The 27,742-nt window shown below is 39.5% G+C and overlaps 1 protein-coding gene across 4 annotated transcripts in view; it reads right to left on the bottom strand.

The window, feature by feature from the left end:
* Window positions 1–27,742, bottom strand: part of PEX5L (peroxisomal biogenesis factor 5 like) — a 377,606-nt gene that overhangs the window by 196,493 nt on the left and 153,371 nt on the right. For 2 of the 4 annotated variants that reach the window (XM_077487914.1, XM_077487916.1), the window contains exon 2: window positions 9,499–9,564. The exons of the other annotated variants lie outside the window; for them this stretch is intronic. In XM_077487914.1, the coding sequence (XP_077344040.1) occupies window positions 9,499–9,564 (66 nt within the window). The remainder of the gene's footprint in view (window positions 1–9,498; window positions 9,565–27,742) is intronic. 4 annotated transcript variants of the gene reach the window in all.

The raw sequence follows: 27,742 nt of genomic DNA, 5'->3' as shown, positions 1-27,742 counted from the left end.
AGATGGCCTTATTTTCAGGAGCTATCGTGTGCCATTTAATCAAATTGTAGGATGTAGGAAGACAATAAATATGTCAGTCTGACAAAAAATAAATAATGTACTGAATACATTTATTGAAAATAAAATATATACTGCTGTTTTAATTGACATAAATCAATCAACTATGAAGACAATGGGAAAAATAAATCTGCATTTGTGGTTGTGTGATAAAATGTGTCAATGTTCAATAAATAGAAATGTAATGCATATAAACATATAAGACGGAACATACCGTTGTGTCAGAAAACATTATAATATGTCACCTGTCTCATCTCAGAACGTGTCAATGTTAGAACACAGAATTAAAGCTGTATTTTAATAAAACATTTCTATGTTGGAACATATTGTTCTGAGAATGTGAAAGAGTGGCCATAAGTTTTAAGGGAGCAGGGGTATAGATAGTCATCACAGTTATAGGGCTTAAGAATGGTCAGAAATCTGAGGAGGGTTTTGGAGATTAAGTACATTATTGATGCTCATCAGGTAGAAGAGTTGTGGAATGGGCTGGAAAGATTTTGCTCATTGGTGTTCATCTGTCCAAGAGCCAGTTTTGGTGAAACTAGAGTAGGCATATATACAAGAAGGAATGGTACTATATTGGTAGGCTGAAGTTTATGGTTTATGCTGTAAATGGAAATGTAAAAAACATGTCTTGCCAGTGCAAATTGAAATAACTATCTGCAAGTTATGAGGTACCCATATTAGGTATAAAAAAAACTATTTTATCAAATAGTACAAAACATTCACATAAAAACACACAAATTTATGGTTTATCTGCAAATGCTAAGTGTTTGTCAAAAATGTTGAACTGTCGAAACTATAAGGTCCAGAATATATATCACTCCTTTACTTAGAACAAGTCATTGCAAAAGTTCAAACATATTTGCTGTTGAAGACACAACCCTATTTACTTATATGCCACAACCTCCTAAACCTCTACCTTACCGGGTAAGTATCAGACATTAGTCTTTAGGTTTCCTCTCATCTCATGATGAAGTCAGAAAGGCAGAACCTGGGTCGAAAGTCAACGTGTTTTTTTTATATGCTTTTAAACTTCTAATCTTGTGTGAGCAATAAACGGTTATACATTTTTTGGTGTGTGTGGGGTGCACTTTTGGCTTACAGCTGGCATTTTCATCTCTGGGGTAATTCTGAGGGTGGCACTAAGGATCACATGATTGTTAGAGCATGAGAAAGTCAGAGGTCCCCCAATCCTCTACTCTGTGGCAAGACAGTGGACTGAGTACACTAAAGTGTGATTCAAACATATACAGTATGCCTATAATTTCAGGTAAAGCCTGGTACACACTACTAGTTTTTTTTTTGTTCAACTCAGTGGGCTGAATGCAAAAAAAACGGACAGCTCGGGTTGGAGCTACTGTACTGACTATGCAATGTTCGTACAGCAATCTCCCCTGCTTTTCTATTGTGTTCTGACAGAGGGGATACCCTTCCGCCAGAACACTCCTTTATCGGTCATGCCCCTGAATCTGACCAAATGGTTGGCTTCTGTTGAACCAGCTGATGCTGCTCGAAATTTGACCTGTGTGTACTAGGCTTAAAAGAGACTGTCATCATAAGTGGAATGAATACAGGCATACCCCACTTTTAAATACACAATGGTGTTTATTTACTAAAGCTGGAAAGTGCAAAATCAGGCTCACTTATGCATAGAAACCAATGAGCTTCTAACCCCAGCTTGTTCAGTTAAGCTTTGGTAATAAAACCTGGAAGCTCATCAGTTTCTATGCAGAAGTGAGCCTGATTTTGCACTTTTCAGCTTTAGTAAATAAACACCATTGTGTACTTTAAAGTGGGCTATGCCTGTAGTCACCTGTTCACCTAAGGACTGGTGAGAATGTCTGATACTTAATCAGAAAGCTAGAGGTTTAGCCATTTTTGGTGTAAAAGTAAACAGAGCTGTGTTTTTTAAGCATGCACATTTAAATGTTAGAAAACACCTGTGCTGAGTGAAGAAGTGACATAGTAATGTCCATAATAATGGACTCTGGAACTTACTGCTCGACAGTGCTGTTCAGCTGTGTGGAGAACATTTTTGCAAATGCTTACTGCAGATAGCTGTAAGTTAGAATGGTATTATGTGATTGTTAAAGTTCAATACCCAGTGGCAATCAATCAGCATTTGCTTTTTCATCATCTGATTACAGTACTCACACCTAATACCTGATTGGTTAATACTGGCTGCTGCACTTTGCACTTGAGCTACTTTCTTACTTTCTAACATTTTAAAAAGAAACACCTAAGGCCGGCCATGCATGGGTCGAATTTCAAAAGAATTTTCTTTCGAAAATCTTATATAAGAATTTTCCTTTGAATTTCGCACCATTAGTGGGCTACAGCAACAGCCGGCCGGCTCTCGTGTGCCGCCCGCACTTCCTGGTTGGGCGTAGAACGCGGTGACGTCAGCACGCCGTACCTCCCTACGCGCGTTTCGTCACGAACGGATGTTTATTTTTCTATAATTCTGGTAAGCGGCCCCCCTTCTCACTGGTGGAGGTGATTGCTTGGATTCCCTTTAACACAGAGCATTGTGGGTGTCATTTCCATATTTTTCACTTTGGAAGAATTAACACTATCCTTTGGATCATTATTTCTGGGACTTTCTGGGACTTTCCTAAAAAAAAATTTTTGTTGGGTTTTTCTTGTACATTTATTACAACAAATTGGTGGTGTGTTGGCTTATTTTCTTTAATATTGAAAATTTATGTGATTTATATATAAGGGATATGTAATTTATGCTAACTATATTATGGGCACTGATTAAAATTTTTTTGTCACTTATATGTTTAAAAGATATTACTCACTGATATAATTTATTAAAATTTTTAATCTCTCAAGTTATTTGTTTGTATCCCTTTCTGTCACTATTTTCCCTTGTGATTATTGATGAATTTTTGTGATTAGAATTTTTTTTTGATTAGAGTTTTTTTAGCGCAGCTCACTTTTTTCACCTATTAAGCCATCATATGTGCCTGCTCTAGGGCCTGGGGTGGGAGGGGACCCTCATTAGAAAAGATGTTCAGAAAAACAAAATTCTGACGTTTTAAGTATAGAAGAGCTGAAAGCGGTAGTAAACCCGCACATTTATTTTTATTTTTTTAATCCTGCAAAGCAAAAGGCATAATGAGCTAGTATGCACCGCATACTAGCTCATTATGAAATACTTACCTTAGAACGAGGCCCCGACATCTGGCCTGATCCACGCCGAGGGAGCTGACATGCTCCCTCGGCATTTCTTCCGGGTATCGCGGCTCCGGCGCTGTGAGTGGCCGGAGCCGCGATATCGTCACTCCCGCGCGGGAGATTTTATTCCGGCCGGCCGGCCGAGAATCCCCTTGTGCGCATGTGCCGCTGCAGTCAGCGGCGCATACTGAGGGGAATATCTCCTAAACCGTACAGGTTTAGGAGATTTTTTTTTACCTACAGGTAAGCCTTATTATAGGCTTTCCTGTAGGTAAAAGTTTAAAAATTGAGTATACAACCACTTGAAGTTAGACAGGGATTGTTTCTAGTGACAGATCCCTCCATGTGCAGCAAGAAGCCTTTGATTAGCTGCCTTAACGGTGTAAATGTGTTGCCCTCTGAGCTTCTGCTGCAGACTGAAATGTATGCTATATGCCCAATTTTGGTCAAAAACATCTAAATTTTAGGACAACACCTTTGAGATAGCTAAAGAAACCAGAAATGAAAGTAGTTTTAATCATTGCTGTGTGCAAGAGCATTAAAAATGTTGTCAAAATGTAAAATGTAATGATGGTTATTATTGTTTCTAACTGAATATTTCTTATGATCAGTAACATATATTTTCACAGTTGACACTACCACAGACAGAGGTAGCTGAAATGGTCAAGATTTTGCTATGGGGCCCAATGATTCATAGTTATGCCCCTGGTATACAAGCTGATGCAAATAGATTGTTGTTAAAGTGTGTAAATATATACAAATACACATAAATCGTAGTAAAAAAATGTATAAAAACTTAGTCAATTTCTACTATTTGTTGTTTTCATCTATGTATTTTGACATGCCTAGGAAAGCTACTCACGTGGGAACGAAGCCTACGATAAGTACCAACATTTTCTACAAGCTTAGGGCCACAATCAAATACCTATTTTTAGCTTTCATAATGTGCATCCCAATTTTTCCATATAGAGTTTACCTTATGAGGCATTATGGACCCTAAAGAGGAAAACCTTTAATGTTTTAAAATCAGCCATGTATCAGTATGTTTTCTTTTTTAAGGAAAATCATATTATGTTACTCTATTGTTATCACCTTTGTGAAAAAGAATGTTGAATTTTAGTCAAAAGATTACATTGTTCTGATACTTTAAAAGCAGGTCATTGGTTGACTGGATGTATCACAGTATGGTTCTTTAGAATGTGCTTTGGACACTGCTGAATTTTAGATCGTAGCAAATAAGTTATTTTTTTCAATTGGGTGTATTGATGTTATACAACATTGTGTGCACTATACTTTTCAATTGATCTGCTTGAGCAAAGCATGGGAAGATGTAAACTTTCTATTGTGCATACATAGTTCACACAAGAAATCCCCCTCTGATTTTTCTTTTTAGTAACTGCTTGCAAATACAGCATATTTACAGTACTTTGGCATTTTTAGGTCCAAAGTTTCCACAACACCCAATTCAACATATCACTGTCATTATTGCAACTGCTATACGTAGTCAACAACATACATTAAACATTAATATATATATATTACGCATTAATTAAACATTCTTTCTATTTTGTTGATTAAACTGAAATGACTGCAGGCCAGTCACTGTATTTGTATAGCTCAGCATACACACTTGCTTTCAAATGGCCAGTTTGGTTTAAAGTGTCCTAAGAGCTGTAGTTACCCATCAGAGATTGACAGTCATTTCATGTTGTTAAATTGGACATTAACCTAAAACTTCTTTTGGGTTAATGGAGGTGGAATTTGATCCCTGGGCATTTCTTATTTTCTATAACTATTATAAGGAAGACCCCCCTTCCTGGTTCTTTTTCTGAAGTGCAGTCTCCTTATATTGTTTTAAAGAATTCATATTGGATTTTTCAAAGACATATTTGGAGAATTACTCCAGATAGTGGAAAGAGGAACATTTAGCGCATGTCATACTAGGCCTAAACCTGGGTGGGGGCTCACTGCTGGTGTCATGGAAAGCAGTAGGGACCTGAAAAAGATAAAATCCTTTCTCGCTTCATACAAAATGAAAAACGAAAGCATGAATGCCATTCTAATTCAAATTATTAATTGATTCTTTGTAAAATTAATATGTCATATTAATAAAGGAAAGCTCTGTTTGGATGTCCCCTATGGTTCTTTACTATAATGAAGAACACTTCATTAATTCTGCACATGACATACTCATTCAGTGTTTCATGCTTATGCTTAATTGTGTCTAAATACAATTCAGTGTGTCCTGTGGAGAGTTCAGACATATGACATCCGCAAAAGTGTATTGTAAGTATAAAACATGCTATCAATATAGGGAATCTCCATAGCAGTGAAAGATATCATGCTATACTATCCAAAATGTTACGGTAGATTAAAGCAGCATTTATTCTATTAGAAAATTGAAAAAAGCCAAATTTTCTCAAATGCATAATATTTTGTTTCTTTTATCTGGATGTGATACAATTTTATGTGTTAAAGGAAGCTGTCCCTGCCTGGAGAAGACATTGATTATTGCTAGCGGCTATAGCAGCCACTAGTGATAATCATATGTAGATCTGGCAGGCTGGTTATACCCAAGTTGATCAATCAACTGAGTACTTTCAGCCTGCCCATACACGGTTCAAATCTCAGCTGATTCAGTAGGAACCAGCTGAGATTCAAATTACGTATGTCTTGCCTAAAAAGTGGACAGGAGCATTGTTTTTCTGGGATATATAGAGTTTGGAAAGTACATACATCACAAACATTTTAAGCCTTTTATGGCTCAGACAACAAGCTTAGTGCCTGACCTTGGGTTATCATTAAGTTTTTTGCATCAAGCTTTATGCTTTAGTATAAACATCTCACAAGGTCAGCTAAATCCAATTGATTTCTAAACTTGAAAAAAGACTGTAAAAAACAATCTTTTGGTTAAAAAGAGCAGTGAGGAACATATATATGCAAAATTCTTTAAAGTCTGGGTCTGGAAAAATTATCCTTTTTGTGCCTTTAGTATACCAGCTCTGGATGTAGAATAATCAACACTAATATTTACAATTTCTTGCTTCAAATGCTGCTTTAATTACTAATGCACATTGACAAGCATACTTCATATACAGCAGAATCAGTTTATGAACCCTAAAACATAGAGCTGTTGCCTATAGCACATAGTTAGGCAGCATGTTCCAGTCTCTTACAGTGCAACTCATGGAATAAAAGCTGAAATCTTATTGGCTGAAATAAGCAGCTGCTCTATTTTTCATGAGCTGCTGTTGGATCAGCTTCACGGAACCCCTTGTAAATTAAAGTGTACCAGTCACCTACTCACAATTCGATTGCATTGGTGGGCTAAAAAATATTCACAAGAATAAAAACTGGAGCAATATCCTAAATGGCCATATAACTTCATGTCTACCCATTATCTCTAGTCACTCCAATGAGCCAGATGCGGGGAGAAGGGTGGCATACTGAAGCATGTATAGATTGCAAGCACTGTACATCAATTGTGAACAAATTGACATCCGGCCATGCCATGAGTACATAGAGTGATTCTAGAATGACAGAACTTCCAGTTTAGTGCCGGGGAGGCTGCCATTTCAGAAACACAAAGCAGTATTTTAATGGTAGCAAGAAACAATCGGTATGGCTTCTCTCTTGCAGGCCAGGTCTCAGAAACTTTGAGCTTTGTAATGTTTAGTTCTGTCAATGGCAAGAAAAAAAGTATGTATTCCTTAATAGTAAACCCTTCAAAGAAATGTATTAGACTCTACGCTATTATGCTAACCCACTGACTTTCTGAATCACTGACTTGGAACAAACATGGAAATCAGGAAAGTCCCATTAAAGTGGAAACTACTGATCTACTCATATTTTCTGGACCGGATATTCAGTACACAAGCTATAAATTCAGACTGACAGCCAGACAGCTAGCATTTTCAGAAGGACAGCTTAACCAATGGTAGACTCTACATATACTAACGTAACTTTAGGGATATGTATGTATGAAAGCATACCCTTACTTACTGCTGTGACACTATTAGCCTACTGTTCCAGTTACTATATATTGAGTAAGGAGTTAGGGAGTAGGAAAGTCTATAACCTCTATCAGTGTTTTTTTGCTGACTGTTGACGAGACACAGTGAGAACTAAGAAAGAAAATCAACTTAAAGAAATAAAAAGTAAATAAATGTCAGCAGCCACAAATAATGTGGCTGCTGACTTTTAATAGAAGGATGCTTACCTGTCCAGGGATCCATCACCATCCTTATCCGGTCTAGTTCTTCACTAATCTCTGGGTTCCCGGCTTTACTGTGGGAAGCTGTGGGAAGCTGGCTATGAGAGCTTCTAGCCTTACAGACAGCTTTTTATGGCACATGTGTGAGCCATGCAGCCCTTTGTGCACTTATGTGACATATCCCAAAAAACTGCAAGTAAAGAGAGGGGTGCCCAACTTCCTCTTGTATTGCCTAGGCCCTTCAACATAAATTACATTCCAAATGTGCTAGAGGAGGGGAGAAAAGTACTTAGACCCCTTTCACGCCACACCGCTGATAGTGTGGGTGGTAAAACGCCGCTATTTTTGCGGCGAATTTTGGCCGATAGCGGGGCGCTTTTACCCCCGCTAGCGGCCGCAAAAGGGTTAAAACTGCCGGCAATACGCCGCAATAGCAGCGTTTTGCCGGTGGGATTACAGCGCTGCCCCATTGATTTTAATGGGGAGCAGCGGTGGATGAGCGGTAAACACACCGCTCCTTCACCGCTCCAAAGAAGCTGCTGGCAGGACTTTTTTCTGACGTCCTGCCAGCGCACCGCTGTAGTGTGAAACCCCCCGGGCTTTCACACTACAGACAACGGTGCAGCTTCTTTAGGGCATTTTGCAGGTGCTATTTCTAACGCTATAGCGCCTGCAAAACGCCCTGGTGTGAAAGGGGTCTTAAAGCAGAACGCTCCCTTTTAGGTGAAGTTTCACTTTAGGCTGGGTTCACACTAGAGCACGGAGCTGGTCACAGCAGGACACTGCATCCAATTAGGATAGGTGTGAACCCAGCCTCAAAGTGAATACAAAATCTGCACATAGACAATTGTCATTGGATCAGTTGTCTCCACTGAAATATTTCTGCCCCTGATGACCAATATAAAAATGTAAAGCATTTCCCATCATTTCCCGTCCCACATAGAGAGAGGAGAGAGTGAAATTCCCAAGTAGTTGTGCTACTCTAACAATTCTACACTGTATCTGAAACAGAATTAAAACATTTTGGCTTTAAATACTCTTAAAACATATCTAAAGACAAAACTTGTTTTAACTTTATAGTAGATGAATTAGAATAGTAGTAGTAGTAATAATAATATTAATAATAATACTGTAGTAGTAATTTTCTAGTAGATGAATCTAGTAGAATGGTTAGAACCTGTCTGGTACTGCCCCCTTTGACGCTGCCTGTGTAGCATAACCAGGGCTTTTTTTCAGCTTGAACGTGGGGGAATGCAGTTCTGACACCATAAGCTTTGAATGTATGTAATGGCAAGGGGTTCTGGGGTGTGCTGGAGGGTCTATTGATGTTGGCTACTGGGGAATAAATTTTTGCTGGAGAGGATCTATTTCTTGTTGCTAGGGAAAAATTATTATTTAAGGTCATATAAATGTATGGATGAATACAGTGAAAACCTATTTACCCTAAAAAGCTTCTAATCCATGATTAGTGGCCCTTGTTTAGTAGCCCTTGTATAGTGACTGATATAAAATATAAAAATGAAGGATTAGGTTTTCATGACTAATGCTCCACCTTACAAAAGTCTGCTGCTTCCACTGTGTTTAGGTGACAGGTACACTTTAAAAAAGGTAAAATCAGTGCCAAACAATATTATTTTACTGTTCTGCTCAAATCAATAAGCTAAAAGTAATGAACAAAGGATATGTCAGGTTTGCATGGAAGGAATAGCACCTTTTCATGTGAAAATGAATAAGTGAGGACGCTAACTAAAAATCAAGTCTCCTTGCCTTATCATTATGGCAGCTTTTCCCTTACAGATACTAAGAGCCATAGTCAGCTGCTCATTGCTGCAGGTGCATTCCGGTTCATTGATAAAAGGTTACACAACATCACAACATTTTTCTGAAAATCTAACCTATATTTTTGCTACATCTACCAGCATGCTTCTAAATGCATACACTATATTAGTCCCACAGAAATAAATCTTGAGGTTACACAACTATATATAGCTATGCATGCAGGTGAATAATTTCCTTGTAGAGAAAAATAAATAATAACCCACCAAAATTGGGGTCAAGTCACTTTTTGGAAGACTGAACCACTTTTTCTTCAAGGTCACACCTACTACCTGAAAGAAGCCATGACACTTTTATTAGATCACACTTGTTGACCTGTGGAATAGGAATAGACTTACTTTGCAACTCCGTCTCTATTTAGATGATTTGTCAATCAAAATAATTTGACTCAATATTCCAAAAAAAAGTTACAACTGAGCTGGGGAAGGAGTGTCAACATTTGACTGTCCTCACCTTAGTAGCATTATTAAAGTCACTCTGTCACTAGAAAAAAAAACTACTATTAGGTATATAGTTAGGTGCATGCATGCAGTCCCTCATCATCCTCATCATGTCTAAGCTTCTTGCTCATGAACATTTCTATTGGCCAGTGAGGAACCCCCTACATTTTGATCGGCCAATCAATATGTCAGTGGGATGGGAGGAAGTCACAAAGTTTTGCCTGATCATAATGACCCAGGATTGGCCCATAACTGTAGGGACTGCAGGCTGCTGCAGGTAAGTTCAGGTACTTCCAGGTGTCTGTACTCTATACTTATTACCAGTTTTTTTTTAACGTGACAGACATTCCAGAAAGAAACTTGTACAAGGAGTATAAACAGTGAGCAGCGATTAAATATATAAACAATGTGATATATATATTATATTGTCATGAACTGTACTGAATATCAATAAGTCTGACTCATTATTTTTTCAAATGATAGTACCATAATTCAACACATAATACATCTTCAGTTAAAACATAAATCTTCGGAAGCCACCAGGTTCTGTTCTTGTATGAGATGTTGAGATTGGAAATATTCACATGAACTATTCATTTCCTGGTTTCAGCTCAAATTGGATGCTGGCAATTTGGCAACTTTAAAACAGCTTTCAGCCACCATTGTTTTCTAGTTGTCAGTGACCAACGAAGGAAAAAAATATTTTGGAAATTCATCTAAACCACCTCCAAGGCATTCAAAGGCATGTTTGCTTTATGAAAACCCCTTATATTGTTGTTTGTTCACTTGAAACCAGGAAATGTGTAGATCTAAAAGCAGACATCAACAATATTTGTTGGTCAACATACCATATGTTGCAATTGTTAGGTACTTTCAAATGCTTTTAACCAGATTTTAATCACAAAAACAAATTAGCATTTCAATGCACCCTACCACCAACACATGAGCTAGATTATGTTGGTAGAAAGTTGTATTTGGTTGTTTTTTTCAATGGAAATATAGTTAAAAGTGAGTCAAAATCATGAGTGTGGAGTCAGCATTAAGGTGGGGAAAAACATAACCAACAGAACCAAACAGAACGAGAACCAACCAAAGGATAATTATACCTCTGTGATAAAATGTTTATGCTGTCTTGTGTACATTGTTAATTCAATTGGATTGATTTACCAATGAAAAATAGCCTGTTCACTTTGCAGGGGAACTTTCACTTATGCTAGCTTGGTGAATGTGGGGAAAATTCAGATTTTGGCTTGTACGTGATTGAATGATTGAAGTCAGTCCAATTTTCCCACATTCTCACAGCTAAGGGGAAATGCCCTTGAAAGGTGAATGGCCTATTTTCCTTTGATAAACCAACCCAAATGGTTTAAGTGGAAGCGTCCATAAAATAAGAATTCTTATTTCTATATATAAGAACTTCATCTTTATATTTGGCAGTTGTCAACACAAAACAAAAACTGCAGAAAGCAGACACCCAGTGTTAAAGTTAAGCTAGGCCCAGACCATTCCCCATCTCATGTTATCCTGCCAAGCAATTATGAACATTCATTTCACAGCTAAAGAGATCAGTTGGTGCATTCCTTGATGTAAATCATTGATCGGAGCAGCGTGTAGAAGTAAAAGACATAGCAATGGGAAGCGAAAGAAGAGTTGACTCGACTCCCGATGGCAGCCCTCAAGTGACAGGAAAATTACTGAGGTAAAATGTTATATCTGCAAAAGTAATTTATTTTTTCATTTTTCAAAAGTTACTGAAAAGATCCCCTATAGTGATCCAGCATCAATTTTGTTTGGTCTTCAGGGGTGAACCATTTAAAATGGACAGAACAAGTTCCAAGCCATGTACATAAGGACCACGAGTGATCATGTGTATTTATTACATACTGCAAGTTTCAAGGTAAATAGCAAACAATGTTAGTGAATGCTGCATATGGGTGGTAGTCAGCTAAGATATGTCTGTGTCACCAATGGCATTCAAATGTTTAAGACAAGTATAGATTTGGTTTGTGGCTCTCTTTATTCAAATGTATGAGTTTTCACATCATCAACAATTTTACATAGGGGTGGATTGGTGTATTTAACTAATGTAGAATTAAGACAAACTGAAGTAGCAAGCAGTTAGGCTTTGCTCCTAATATGTATTTCAAATTTACCTGGACCTAGAAATATTCCAAATTAGTAAATTATAAGCTGCTTGTTCTTTAATCTTTGCTTATTCAAAATGTATGTTAAATAATTGGTCTATACTAGAGAAAATAATGAACGGTTCTATCCAGTCAACAGCTGGTAATATTTTTGGGGATTTAAGATCCAGCAGACACCAGGAGATTGTCCTCAGTCCTATTATGAATTATTTTTATGAGACAAATTTAAAAAAACATGACTATTTCCTGTCTTGTGTATACTTAAATACTGTCTTAAAACTATTCTCAATTATTCTCATATTTAAAATAACATTTAATTAGATGGAGATCTTCAAGTTAAATTTTGTTGCACTTTTCAATTCTGATAAAAAAAAATTGAAATCCTCATTTGTTCCAGTAGCCCTGATGGCCAATCAAGCTGTTAAAGTTGAATTAAACCAAACAAAAACTGTTATTACAATAGTTAGCTTTTATTCATTTATGTGAAACCTTTACCTAAAAGTGGAAAAAATGTTGCTGTAACTGCTTGAAATTTGTTAGTAAGCGTCTGGCTTTAATTTTTTAGTAAAATCCATCTAAATCTGCTAGTGTATCTAACACTACCATCTTTCCAGTTTGAAAATGCTGCTGTCCAAAGATGTCTCTGTTGCTCCTCATAGAAGATACTCTAAAACAGGAATTGTGTTACTGACTGGATCAACAGGTAAAAATAAAGGGAATAACGAAAACAAATAAAGCCAACATATTTAAAGTGTTACTGAACCCAGGACCCTGTCCTAGGAACATATGACGTCATCCCAGAACGAGAGCCACCTGGCTCCTCCGTCATTTGAGGGTGGATGGGCAACAAGTGGTTAAGCATTTCTCTAGAATTGCCAAACTCATTATATCCTCTTGGAGTAAAAATCTAATAACATGTTATTATTTATGGTATTAATGTGTTACTTAAACCTAAGACCCTGCATTCACTATATGTGGTCTCCCACAGTACACAGAACATGGCAAAGCAATTAGTGCTGATTGGCCCTGTGCTGATCACATGCACTATCCCAAGAAAAAAAAACTATCTAGCAATACACATCAAACGGAGCATGTGCAGCCTAACCCTAGTAACTTTGTCTTATCCAGACCTGTTCTGGAGTCAGTGGAAGAAGAGGAGGATCTGTTTACAAGATCAAACAGCCTTTTTACACAATGCACAAAATGAACCCCTTAGGTTCCACAGTGAGTATAACAAGCATGCTGCATATACAGACTGATCTCACTGTTGTGTGTTTAGTAACACTTTAAGGATTGGTAAGTTGAAACATATCAAATCTTTATTTTGGATTTAATACCTTTCGAAGATAAGCTAAGACATCATCAAAATAGTGAATGTAGGTCACTTGGTTAAGTCTATTTCTATGGGGAACACTGAGTATTTTTTTCAATCAGAAGCATTATTAATACAAAAGTAACAATGAATATTTTGTTATGCAACCAAAAGTTCTGTGAAATGACAAACTAACATTGAGCAAAATACAGTCTAAAAAGAAAAGACAAAACACATACAGAATCAATCAATAGGAATACAAGATTACAAAAAGAAAACTAAGAGGGAAAATAGAAAATAAGAACAAAACAGTTGGGGAAAGAATGCAAAAGTTAATGAAATTCATATAAATGTTCTAACTTAATAATGTACTTCATTTATCAAAAAATTGTGGTACACAGCCTTATGGGTGCTTCTCATCATTAGTGAAATAACTGCTCATATTTGAACCCATACTATTGCTCAAATATGTAGGAAGTGCACACATATGTATAATAATGTAATTAATTCAACCATGAAGCCATGCACTACATCATCTCAGTAAATAAATTGTACTGATTGGTTTATTTTCTGTGATTTCGGGGGTTGGGAATATACATTATGTCATTGACCTTGAGTTTCATAATTGCAGAAGTGAAACAGTATAGGGTTTGATCGATACCTCCACTACTTCATTTCACCCCAGTGAATATCTAGATCTGCATAATACAGAGTCAAATTTAGCAGATTACCAGTCAAGAGAATCCTGACATGTTTACTTATATATAGCTTAAGTCATCAGCGACTGCATGTGCATCATCCCAAGAGGATAGTTGTAAAAGGGTCGTGTGAAAGTACCTGTACATCTAAATAATCCAAGTGCATTACTCAAGATCAATGGACTAAGAGCATGCTTGTTAAAATGAGTAAATCATGTCCAAAATCTTCAGTACTGCACCAATATTTGGGATTAGCATAAAGGAAATTTTCAATTATAATACAGCAGAAAGATAAACAGTTTGTAAATAATACATTGGTTGAGAAGCTTTAATAGTAAAAGAGCATCTCTTAAAATACTTAAACAAGTCACAGGCTTTAAACTGGCAATATTTTTCTTCTGGCTGTGTTTGTTACTGCAAGAATTGCTGAGAACAGCTAAACTGTGGATATTAGTTCATTAGATGCCCCATCATGGCTACATCATGACATGTCACACAGTAAACAAAAGACTGGTTTAGGATTCAGGGAAAAATGATAACAGGTTTGCCCGAGGCTGCTTTGGATGTTATCCCGAAATGGAAAAACAGAGTTTATTAGAGCAGATCCCAAAACACATAGATTGTGAACTGTTTCATAAATTCTTAGAACACTAGGTCGTTGAAGAACAGTTCTTTTGTATTGCATGTAGGTTAACATAAAGACACACACACACACACACACACACACACACAGACATATATATATATATATATATATATATATATATATATATATATATATATGTGTGTGTGCGCGCGTGTGTGTGTGTGTGTGTGTGTATGTATATATATATATATAGATATATATATATATATAGTGAAGGTATGCAAGGTCAGATACACGATAATAGGTAAATTTCACCTCGCAATTGTTCCATTGTAAGGGACTGAACTGGAATCCGGCCTGGTTTTTCCAGCCTCTGTGGCAGGCTCGGTTCCGGTCTGGATGTTCGGGTCCACTGGAGTCTACAGTCAGCTGGACTTTAAATATCCAGAAAGAGAGCACAGCAGGTCACTCTGGTTTTGAGACTCAGAAAGGAACCTGAGTAAGAGGAGCTCTGGGTGTTGGACTAAAAGGTTTGCTTTTTGGCATGTTTTGTGGGTGCCGGGGACAGGCCCCGAACTGTATAGAGAGGAGACTATTTGTTTAGTTAGCACCGGATGGCAAGGATTTAATTTACTGTTTGTTTGTCTTTATTTTGAGAACCTTCTGCAAATAAACCTGGCATCTGCCAGATTTTTAAGAAAATGTCCATTTGCTGACTGTCCGTCAGAAAAAGGTGATCCCCACAAGCTAACCCCCCACAATATATATATATATATATTCTATAAACCTAAATAAATAAATATGCATATGTAAATATACAGTATACAGTGCCTTGCAAAAGTATTCACCCTCCTTGGCATTTTTCGTGTTTTATTGCCTCACAACCTGGAATTGAAATGGATTGTTTGAGGATTTGCATCATTTAATTAACAGAAAATGCCCACAACTTTAAAGATTTTTTTTATTGTGAAGCAAACAACAAATAGGACAAAATAACAGAAAAATCAATCAAATCAATCAAATCAAAAATCAACCCCCCTAAGGTCAATAGTTTGTAGAGCCACCTTTTGTGGCTATCACAGCTCCAAGTCGCTTTGGATAAGTCTCTATGAGCTTGCCACTACTTACCACTGGGATTTTTGCCCATTCCTCCTTTCAAAACTGCTTCAGCTCTTTCAAGTTGAATGGTTTGCACTTGTGAACAGCAATCTTTAAGTCTGACCACAGATTTTCTATTGGATTGAGGTCTGGGCTGTGACTAGGCCATTCCAACACATTTACATGTTTCCCCTTAAGCCACTCAAGTGTTGCTTTAACAGTGTGTTTGGGGTCATTGTCCTGTTGGAAGGTGAACCTCCATCCTAGCCTCAAATCACACACAGAGTGGTACAGGTTTTTCTCAAGAATATCCCTGTAATTAGCACCATCCATCTTTCCCTCAACTCTGACCAGTTTCCCAGTCCCGACTGCTGAAAAACATTTTGGGGATGGTGTTGTTTGGGTGAGGTGATGTGTTGGGTTTGCACCAAACATAGTGTTTTCTTTGATGGTCAAAAAGTTCATCAGACCAGAGCACCTTCCTCCATACATTTTGGGAGTCTCCCACATGCCTTTTCTCAAACTCAAAACGTGCCATTTTGTTTTTTTTCCTGAAAGTAATGGCTTTCTTCTGGCCACTCTGCCATAAAACCCAGCTCTATGGAGCATAGAGCTTATTGTCGTCCTATGTACAGATACTCCAGTCTCTGCTGTGGAACTCTGCAGCTCCTCCAGGGTTACCATAAGTCTCTGTGCTGTCTCTCTGATTAATGCCCTCCTTGCTCAGTACGTGTGTGTTGGTGTGCGGCCGTTTCTTGGCAGGTTTGCTGTTGTGATATGTTCTTTCCATTTGGTTATGATTAGACATTCGTTTCGTAACGAATCGAAATTCAGCTGAATTTTGCATCCTTTTTAATAAGAAAGAAATTATAGTGGATATAACGAATGAATTCGGCATGATGCAATAATTCGTTAAAGATCGAATGAAATAAAAGGTCAACTCAAAGTAAATGTTACGGTCCAATCAGCTGATTCATTTTGTGCTGGAGGTTGGATTTATGGCAAAGTGTATTCATTACTGAGAACTGAGTGAGAAGGGTGTTGTATTGTATTTGAGCAGAGGAGAAGAGATATTGTCATTGTGTGTGTTAATAGATTCAATAGACAAACAACTTTCCAAACTACAATTCATTATCATGAATATATGTACATATATAAATATTGAATTTAAACTAATAGGAAAGAAATTATAGTGGATATAACGAATGAATTCAACATGATTCGAGATTCAGTATAACGAATATTGACACTCTACAGAAATAAGGAATTGTCCGAAAACGAATTAAAGTAACATAACGAATATAACAGAACGAAATGATGTATTTTACAAATGAAAACTAAACTAAACTAAACAAAAATTTCCTTTGTGCACAAGTCTAGTTATGATAGATTTGATAGTGCTCCTAGGGATCATCAAAGATTTGGATATTTTTTTTAGAACCTAACACTGACTTGAACTTCTCAACAACATTTGTCCTTTGTTTGGAGAGTTCCTTGGTTTTCATGACAGTGTTTGGTTAGTGGTGCCTCTTGCTTAGGTGTTGCAGCCTCTGGGGCCTTTCAAAAAAGGTGTGTATATGTAATGACAGACACTTAGATTGCACACAGGTGGACATAATTTCAATAATTATGTGAATTTAGAAGGTAATTGGTTGCCAGATCTTTTTATATGCTTCATAACAAAGGGGGTGAATACATACACACATGCCAATTATCAGTTTTTTATTTCTGAAAAATAGTTTTATGTATATATTTTTCTAATTTTACTTCACCAACTTAGACTATTGTGTTCTGATCCATCACATATAATTCCGATTAAAAAAAACATTGAACTAAAGCCTTTAATGTAACAAAATAGGTAAAAAGCCAAGGGGTGAATATTTTTGCAAGGCACTGTATAGTAATATAAATAATGAAACATTTGTGCTAGTTATAATTAATGTTGTCAAGTGTCACAAACTGATGTCAAACTGATGCCATCGATTTAAGTCCAACACCCATTGACATAGACCCTAAAAGTGTCAAAACCCCTGTCATTGCTGACTTTGGACCCATTGGGGAGGTTCAGCCTCAGTATTGATCCTAGTGGTCTTTGTTAGTGGGACAGAAGGTAAGTGGTAATCCAAAACTTTGTAGCTGTCACCAAAACAGGAATAGAGGTAAAATCTTTCAATGGGTATATCTATCCCAGTGAGAACTATCCAAGAGGGGTTTTCAAATTACTTTGGAGAGTCTCCTCACTTTCTTTTGTAACTCTGAAACAAGAAGCGAAAAAGGAAATCTCATCATAGTTCCCACGCTGGCACGTTATGTTCTCAGCTTTATACTTGCTGAGTGACAGCCCAAACCATGATATACTGTGCATTGAAATGTATTTGTGTGGCTGTACAATATTCTGATGCATTGTCCTTAAGGAATGGAAAACTAAATCCCAGTGAGGCACCCTGCCAATTTAATAGCTCACATGCTTAGCAATGAGATTGTTGATGTAATTAAGGAGTAATGTATTACACATAGAAAAAACGATACAAAGACTCATAAAAAAAATGAAGCATACCCAGCATTTGTTTCTCTAAAATTAAACTTGGAAATAGCAGAACTAAAATGAAATAAAGGAACAAGTGAACTAAATTATATACCACTAGTGTTTGTGTTCTGATTTCCTTTGGGTACTCAAATTTGATCTCATTGCCACTGTGTGTGCATGTGACATTTTGATGTAAGTTTGTCAAAGACTAATGTGAATAGTTCCATGTTCTCTAGCTATGTTGGTGTCCTGAATGAAGATAATAATAATACTTTACTCTAAATAAAAGGAAAGCTTAATGTATATTTCCTCTTTTCTTCTTTAGTCATTTATGTTTATGCATGTTTCTTAATGGAAAATCACTAGGCGCTGTGGGTGTCATTTTTTCTTATTGCAGTTTAGGAAGTTTTCCTTCAGAAATAAAAGCTTTCCTCCAGTAAAAGACAACGTGTAGGATTATATAAAATGACATCTTTAATATGCTCTTGAGAAAGGTAAAGCTATAAATGGGATAAAACACCACACTGAGGAAAATACAGTAATATTCTGCAGATGCAAAGCGATGAAAATACAATGCTGGAAGCAAAAGATAACAATATTTAAGTGATATTACATCTGACTGTTTTATTGTCACTTGCTGTGTGTTCAAGCAGCAGTTTCCTATTTTCTAACACTATTGATTGCAAAGATTAGACTTTGGTGCTGGTTATAAAGGATTAGCTTTTGTAAGCATGAATCTCCTGTTGAAAAATTATGATTATGTAACATACAGTATGTTTTTTAATGTTTGCAGTCTGCCATTCAAGCACAAGGATGCCAGAATCCCCAGAATCAGAATTATAGAGTGGCCAAATAAATATATAGTCAACACAGCTAACAGTAGACAATGCCAAGGGGATTGTTTACTAAAGGTAAATAGGCAGTTTACTTTGCAAGGGAATTTTCCTCAGAACTTAGTGAATGTGGTGAAGTTGTGTTGACTTCCATCACCCATTCATTTTCAGGCAAAAAATGTTTTATTATCTTTGCACGTGATTGGGCAAATTCAATAAGGGTGCAAAGACCAAGGTCACATGCTCAGGCTCGGTTCACACAGGGGCGACTTGTCCAGGCGACTTCGCCGACTGACAAGTCGCGCTCCGTTTTGTACTATGGAACCGTTCTAATAGGAGCGACTCAAGTCGCTCCGACTTAGAAAAAAGGTTCCTGTACTATTTTTGGGGCGACTTCAGGCGACTTGCATTGACTTCTATACAGAAGTCGTTTTGCAAGTCGCCGCTGATCGTGTGCAGGTCGCGGCGCTGCAAGTCGTGCCGCCCCTGTGTGAACCGAGCCTAAGGGAAGTCATCTGCATATTCCAATCATATTTAAAGGTGAACTATAATACTTCTGGTCATTTTTTTCTTCGTTTATAAACTTTTTTTTTATCTTTGTTTTTCTTTACTTCATAAAATTTGTACTTTATTTATTTTTTATGGTGTGCTTTCATAGTAATTTATTTTCGTGCTGGGCTGTCTTTTAAGAAACCTAAGCACTATCTCTGTGCTTGTTCACTGTATTTTTCTATATAAGAATATATATATGGTAGTGTGGGCTGGGGTCTCCACTAAGCCAGACAGGTGGTTTTATTCTATTGCTACTGAGCGATTTAAACAATTGCTGTCATTCACCTCATTAGAGCTATGAAGACGATTTTTATTTGTTTATTCATGCTACTAAAATTACTGTTAATTACAAGAATCAGTCAGTTGTTAAGACGATTAAACAAATGGCTCCCTATAGAGTGAGCTACAGAGATGCATCTCAAGGTGATCAATTGCACATGATGTGATCATGAGAGATTGATCACCTCTAGATACTACCTGTGTAGTTTACTATTATTTATATAAGACTGACAATTTCTCTTTATATGACAGAAGTACAGTTAAATCACACTTGTTTAATAATAATAAAAAAAAGGTAACCAGAGAAAACATAGTCAAAACATAGCCAGATAGATAGACAAGCAAAAACATCAGGGAGCCAGAGATGAGCGTAGTAGAACAGCAAGCAGGATCTGGAGTCAGAAGAAATGTCAGCCAAGCAAATCTTTAACAGAAACACTTACCGAGGTGGTAAAGCGATTGCAGACCAAAGGTTTAATAAGGAGACAAGAAATACATTTGACATACATATATTAGTGTCAGGGCTGGCTTAGCCCTTCCTTCTCTGGGCTGGCTGCTAAGCTGTCGGCTAATTGCCAGCTCTCATCTCTCTCCATAGTTACCCAGCTGTTCCTGATCCTGCTCGTCTGACCTGCCTACTTAAAGATGTCCAGCTCACTTCATCTCGCCTTGGTCACATCACAAGAAACCATCTCCTGCGTTCCTGTTTTAAGATCGGCTTGCTGACATCCCTTCTGGCTCCTTATGCTGCTTGCTGTTCCTCTACTTGGATCCCTGACTTCTGGCCTGGCTGATTACCCGATCTGGTTTTTGAACTCTGACCTGGCTGACTACTCGATCCGGTTACTGGACTCTGGCTATGCTTTGACTATGCTTACTCTATTTACCTTTTTATTTTTTTATTAATAAACAGATTTAATTGTACTTTTGTCTCGGTCTGGTTCATGGTTTCTGTCAATTAGAAGGAAGGTCTAATGCGTAAGCCACTGGGTTAACCCTGTGAAGAATATGGAAAGGACCAATAAACCGAGGTGTGAACTTCAGAGAGGGAACACGAAGTTGGAGGTTGAGAGATAATAGCCAGACCCTGTCCCTAATCTGGTAGGAAGGCACAGGCCGGCGTCTGCGGTCAGCATGGAGTCTGTACCTATCATTAGTATGTAGCAAAGCCTCTTGGACTTGTGTCCAAGTGGAACGAAGACCACGGAGATGCTCTTCTAATGCAGGAATACTCTGCGGAACAAATGAGTCAGGCAACATGGAAGGTTATAAACCATAGTTTGCCATAAACTGGGACAATTGGGAAGCAGAATTCAAGGCACAATCACCTTGGGTAGCCCATGTATGCGAAAAATCTCTTGAGCAAAAATCAAAGCCAGTTCCTTAGAAGTGGGCAACTTCTTAAGTGGAATACAAATGGACATTTTCGAGTACTGGTCAACCATCATAAGGATAACTGTGTTGCCCTGGGAGTTGGGTAACTCTACAATGAAATCCATAGACAGGTGGGTCCAGGGCCTTTCTCCATTGGGTATGGGTTGTAGGAGGCCCACTAGAAGGTGTCGTGGAGTCTTACTCTGAGCACACACAAAACAGGCAGCTACGAAGGAGGTTACAATCGGCACATAGACTAGGCCACCAGAATTGTTGGGAAATGGCCCAAAAGAGTTCATTCTTCCCAGGGTGGCCAGCAGCCTTGGGAGAATAGTAAGTCTGGAGCATGGCAGTACGGAGACTCTCTGTGACAAAGCAGCGGTCACAAGGTTTCTCAGGAGGAGCATGGACCTAAGCAGCAAGAATTTTGTCACCCAAAGGAGAAGTGAGACTGGTGCAAACTGTAGCCAGAATATGATCAGGAGGAATCACAGGAACAGGAACCGACTCCATCTTAAAAGTGACGGAAGATTGTTGTGACAAAGGGTCAGCCCTTACATTCTTAGTACCAGGTAAGAATGAGACAATGTAATTGAAACTAGACAAAAAAAGAGCCCATCGCACCCTTCTGGGAGAGGCGTTCAGCCTCAGACAAGAATGTGAGATTCTTATGGTCAGTAAGAATGAGAACTGGCACAGTGGTACCTTCAAGGAGATGTCTCCATTCTTTCAGGGCTAAAATGATCGCTAACAGCTGTCACCAATCTCGTAATTTCACTCCGCAGGTGACAATTTCTTGGAAAAGTAGCCACAAGGATGTATATCGCTCTCAGAGGTAGGATGTTGAGACAGAAGGGTGCCAACTCCAGTCTCTGAAGCATCAACCTCAAGGATAAAAGGTAACGTAGGATCAGGATGTGCCAACACAGGAGCAGAAACAAAGGCAGCCTTGAGACTCTCAAAGGCTTTAAAGTGGTTGTAAACCCTTACAAACCCCATTTGTCCTACAGGTAAGCCTAGATTAAGGCTTACCTGTAGGTCCAAGAAATATCTCCTAAACCTATACGGTTTAGGAGATATTTGCCCGAAGACAGGCACCGCTGTCTAGGGCGCATGCGCAGGCACACTGAGTGCGGCATTTCCAACAATGGAGCTGCCGCGCGTGTCGGCTCCCGTGCGCATGTGTGGGAGTGACGTCATCGCGGCTCCGCCGAATGACTGCGGCGGAGCTGCGAGACCCCACCGAAAAGATGGATGCGCCGGACTACACGGGACAGCGGTGACAGCGCTTGCTCCTGTGTCAGGTAAGTGAGACATAATGGGCTACTATGCGATGCATAGTAGTCCATTATGCTTTGCCTTTGCAGGGAATGAAAGAGGAAGTAAACCCATCAGGGTTTACTTCCTCTTTAATGGACTCCAGAGACCAACTCTGTGGGTTACCATCCTTTCTAGTCATATCAGTCAGAGGCTTGACTAGAGACGATAAGTTACGAATCAACTTCCGATAATAGTTGGGAAAGCCAAGAAAATGCTGCAGAGGACGTAAACCCTTGGGTCAGGGCCATTGTAGGATTGCTAAAAGTTTCTCTGGGTCCATAAAAAAACCAGAAGTGGAAATGACATAACCTAGGAATTTAACCGGTTCACAATGGAATTTGCACTTCTCCAATTTACAATAGAGATTGTTCTCTCTTAGTTTCTGAAGCACACGACAGACATCTGTGTGGTGGCTCTCCAGGGACTTGGAAAATATGATGATGTCGTCGAGATAAACCACTACACATAACTGCAACAAATCTCAGAGGACATCGTTAATAACTTCCTGGAAAAATGCCGGGGCGTTACAAAGGCCAAAAGGCATTACGAGGTACTCATAATGGCCTGTTCTGGTATTAAACCCAGTTTTCCACTCGTTGCCCTCCTTAATCCTCAGGAGATTCTATGCCCCTCTCAAACCAAGCTTCGTAAAAAACGTTTCTCCCTTAAGGCGGTCAAATAACTTCGTAATCAACGGAATTGGATAGGCATTCTTAATCATGAAATGATTGAGACCCCTATAATCAATACGAGGTCTCAGTTCACCACTCTTCTTCTTCACAAAGAAGAAACCAGCACCAGCAGGAGACAAGGATTTGCTTATGAAACCTCGAGAAAGTGCATCTGCAACATACTTCTCCATGGTCTTATCCTCCAAGACTATCAAAGGGTAAACCCGACCAGGAGGGGGTATGGCACAAGGTTGAAGGTCAATTGTGCAATCATATGACCGGTGTGGAGGCAAACTACCGGCTTGACCTTTGTCAAAGACATTGCTAAAATCGCAGTACTCCTCCGGCAGGGGGGAGAGTGAAGAGGTGCACAGAACCTTGGCTACCTTTTGGAAGCATGTCTTACTGTATTGTGGTGACCAGGAGAGAACCTCAGCACAGAGCCAATTAAAAGATGGGTTATGCCTCTGTAACCAAGGATAACCAATAACTAGTGGAAACGTAGGTGAGGAAATAACTTGGAATTGGATTATCCCATGGTGAAGAGCCCCTACGGCCATGGACAACAGAACAGTATCATGGGTCCCATGGGCAGGCTGTAGAGGTCTCCCATCAAGAGCCACAATGGCAAGTGGAGTGTCATGCTGCTGCAGTGGAATCGAGTGCTTTAATACAAAGGCTGCATCAATGAACAAGCCTGCAGCCCAAGAGTTGATTAGATCCTGTATCTCGACTGAAAACTCAACCCAAGAGGGTAACCGAAACCATGGGATTATTCTTCTGGATAACTGTGGATGAAACAAAGCCACCTAAGGTCTGTCCGTGACAGGACATCAAGGTTCAGGTGTTCCCTGGATGGGTAGGACAAGACTTCAAAAAGTGACCTGCCTGGCCACAATAAAGGCACAATCTCTCCCTCCTCCAAAGGATTCTCTCATTCGCAGAGAGACGCATGGAGCCCAAGTACATGGGTTCAATTTTGCAGGCCGACTCGGTACCAGGAGGCATGGGAGGTGAGGGAGGCAAGGGTGGGACTGCAAAGTTTGGAGACAAATGTATAGGAGGCTTCCGCAAACGCTCTCTAAAAGGGAGTCTTTCTCTGAGTCTAAAGTCAATGAGGATGGCAAATGTGATCACCTTATCCAGCTCAGTGGGTATATCTCGGGCTGCTATCTCATCCTTTATGGTATCCAAGAGACCATGAGAAAAAGCAGCATTGATGGCCTCATTGTTCCAAGCAACCTCTGCTGCCAGACTACGGAATTCTTTTACAAAAGGTTTTATTGATAATCATAGCAAGTTCACAGTTTAACAGTGTAGAGGAAAGTGGACATGAAAGTGGTTTAGACACACTAAGGTTTCACGAATGCCCGTAGGACTGCTTCCGATTTTCAACAAATACTTGAAGAGTTTGTCTCAACAGGGGCCTAACTGTATAGTCCTGAGTATCCATCCATGTAACCATCTCATCCAAGGCTATGCCTAGTGGCCCGATGGATTCTTAAGTACAACTGAGAAGTAAGAGCATTGAGAGGGAGGTTAAAGAAGTACTAGGGATTGAGGTTAGTTAAGAAGGGAGGAGTAAAGAATAGGGGGAAGGAGAGAAGAGGAAAAAAGAGAGGGGGGTGGGTCCTTGCGGTGGGGAGCAAGAGTGCATCCAAAGAAGGGTGGTATCAAATCTGGTGGGTTTAGTATATTCAACCCATGGCCTCCATACCTTCAGGAACTTATCATGAGTGTCCGAAAGGACAGCAGTCAGCTTTTCATTAACCATTATATCATCCATGCGATTCTTAACCACCTCAAAACTTAGTGCCTGTGTCTTCCATGCCCTAGCTATCGTTAGTTTGGTTGCAGTAAAGAGATGCAGAGCCAGCTGGCTTTAAGGGGGAAGCAGTTCTGCAATTGGGTTGTAGAGAAGTGCTTTGTATGGATCTTTTTTGAGGTCAGCATGGAGTATGTTACGAGGAGGGAGTAAACTCTGATCCATATCCTGCGTACCCTCGGACAGGTCTACCAGATGTGCATCATTCTGACCTCCTGGGAGCACCCTCGGAAACACAGAGGGGAGTAGGCTGGAATGAAACAGACCAGTCTAGCTGGTGTGTAGTGTACCACCTGTAAAGTACCTTATAGATATTTTCTAAAAAGATGACGTTCTTTGAGCATTTGGATATTGTTAAAGTCATGACCTGCCAGTCCTCCGGATCTAGCTGTTTTACTAGTTCCCTTTCCCATAGAAGGTGTTAGGGCCATGTCAGTGTTTTTTTAGAGGTAATAATAGAGGAATAGATCAGTGATATTAAACCCGAGGTTTGGGGTCTTGCGCTGCAGAAGTTCTCAAAGTAGGTCAAAGTATAAGGGGTCAGTCGAAATTTTATAAGCCCCTGGAGAAAATGGCGAATCTGTAGGTAGCTGTAGTGTCTGTGTAACGGGATATCGCGAGAGGAGCGTAGAGTGCCAAATTATATTATCCTAGTGGGGGTAAAAAAAGAGTGGATGTCAGTGAAACCGTTTTTCTTCCACCAGGAGAACTGCTGGGGATTTTCGCAGCCCGGTGGGAACAATGGGCACTGGAGAAGTTGAAGTAAGTGTAGATGAGGAGAAATTAGGCCAGCAGAATACTCAAGTCCCATATGCAAAGAGAATGTCCCAGACATGGCCCCGTCACGAGAGGGCGATGTGTGGGGGGGAGCCAGGGCAACGAGGAGATAGGTGTTGGGTGCTAGTCCACTAGGTCTATAGTGGCCCATAGCGGCATTTGGTGTTGTGCATGGAGTTGGGATAACGGGGCTATGTTTGCAGCTATATAGTAGGTTTGTAGGTTAGGGACTGAGAGTCCTCCATTGATTCTGCGGGCATATAGTATTTGCTTATTGATCCTGGGACAGGTAGAACCCCACACAAATTTCAGGATTTTACGCTGATGTATTTGTAGGATATGCGGCGGAATCGGGACCGGTAGGACTCTAAAGAAGTAAAGTAATTTCGGCAGGTATGTCATACGAATTGCCACGATCCTACCGAACCAGGATAATGGGAGATGAGCCCAGGAGGACAACATGTCTGTCAGCTTCTTAAGTATAGGAGGAAAGTTTGCCTTATAGAGTTATAGCGTAGGATGGGGTGAGCCGGATCCCCAGGTAGGGTAATGAGGTCAGCCATTGGAACGTGATGGTGTTTTTTAAGGTTATCAAGTCTAAGGGCCGAAAATTGATTGACATGGCTTTTGATTTGGTGGGGTTAACGGACAAACCAGAGAGGGAGGCAAAAGAGTCTAGTAAAGAGAACAAGTTAGGTAGGGTGATTCTAGGTTTCGTTATGGTTAGAAGGATATCATCTGTGAACAGTGATATCTTATGGGGTGTGCCTGCTATTTCAACACCAATTATGTCCAGGTTAGATGAGATCGCCTCTGCCAACTCCATGGCCAAAATAAATAGGAATGGGGAGAGTGGGCAGCCTTGCCGTATTCCCCTCCTGATGGAAGAGGGGACTGATTTGAAACCATAGTATTTGACCTTAGCCTGGGGGGAGTCATATAGTGTCATTACCCATTGCAAGAATGACGATCCAAAGCCACAGTGGCTGAGTACCATCGTCAGGACAAAATGTTGAAGGCCTTGTCCATGTCAAGAGACAGTAACATAGTTGCTATAGACCGGCTATGTGCTGAAGTTGTATTCTATGTCTAATATCATCAACTGTTTGTCGCCCCGGAACGAACCCCACCTCGTCCTTTTTGACCAGGCATGATAAGAAGGAGTTTAAATGATTGGCCAGGATCTTGGTCAGTATTTCAATGTCTACAATAATAAGTGAGATGGGCCTAAAATTGGTCCAAGATGAGTGACCACGGTCGGGTTTTGGAATCATAACAATATTAGCGGTTAAGAGGTTAGGGGTGAGTGCATGGCCATCTTTTACTGCATTGAACATAGTTGTTAAATGGGGGGCTAAGATGTCTGCTAACTTCCTATTGTAAAGGGCTGTGAAGCCATCTGGGCATTGAGTTGGGTCTGTTAGCTCTGGTATACCATTTCTGGCGAGCCCATCATAATGTATGTACTGCCTCTTTAGTGAGGCATAGATTGATTTCTATACGCGGTCCATCTAATAATTTACGATTAACCGGAGTAGGGGACTGTTTAAAAATTGTGGATAGGGGGTCTAGGTGCGCTTCTAAAGAGTGCCGCATTGCTTTTCGTTCTCACTTGCGTTTTGCTGCCAGTTGAATAATATGCCCCTTGAATACCGCTTTGTATGCTTCCCAGAGAGTCATCTCGGAGGAAACCAACCCAGCGTTAAGCCTGAAATATTCCACTGGGACTTGTGTAATATCGGTGAGGACCTCCTTAAAAGATAAGAGTGAGTCATTCATAGTCCAAGGAGAATATTGCGGCTTGCTGAGTAGTGAGTGGCATATGACCAAAACAGGGTCATGGTCCATTCAAGGAGCTGCTAAAATGGAAGCAGGCACAGCCAGGGGGAGATGTTTCCTCAGAACAAACATATGGTCTATTCTGCAATGGGAATGATGAGGATGGGAGTAATGGGTATAGTCCCTGCCAATGTCATGACTTTGTTGAGAATGCGTAAACTTTTTTGCATCGGGC

This window comes from Lithobates pipiens, unplaced genomic scaffold (genome assembly GCF_037356315.1).
Source record: "Lithobates pipiens isolate NorthernLeopardFrog02 unplaced genomic scaffold, aLitPip1_a1.2 Scaffold_18, whole genome shotgun sequence".
In the NCBI taxonomy this organism is placed as follows: domain Eukaryota; kingdom Metazoa; phylum Chordata; class Amphibia; order Anura; family Ranidae; genus Lithobates; species Lithobates pipiens.
This window is presented reverse-complemented; position numbering and strand designations above follow the sequence as displayed.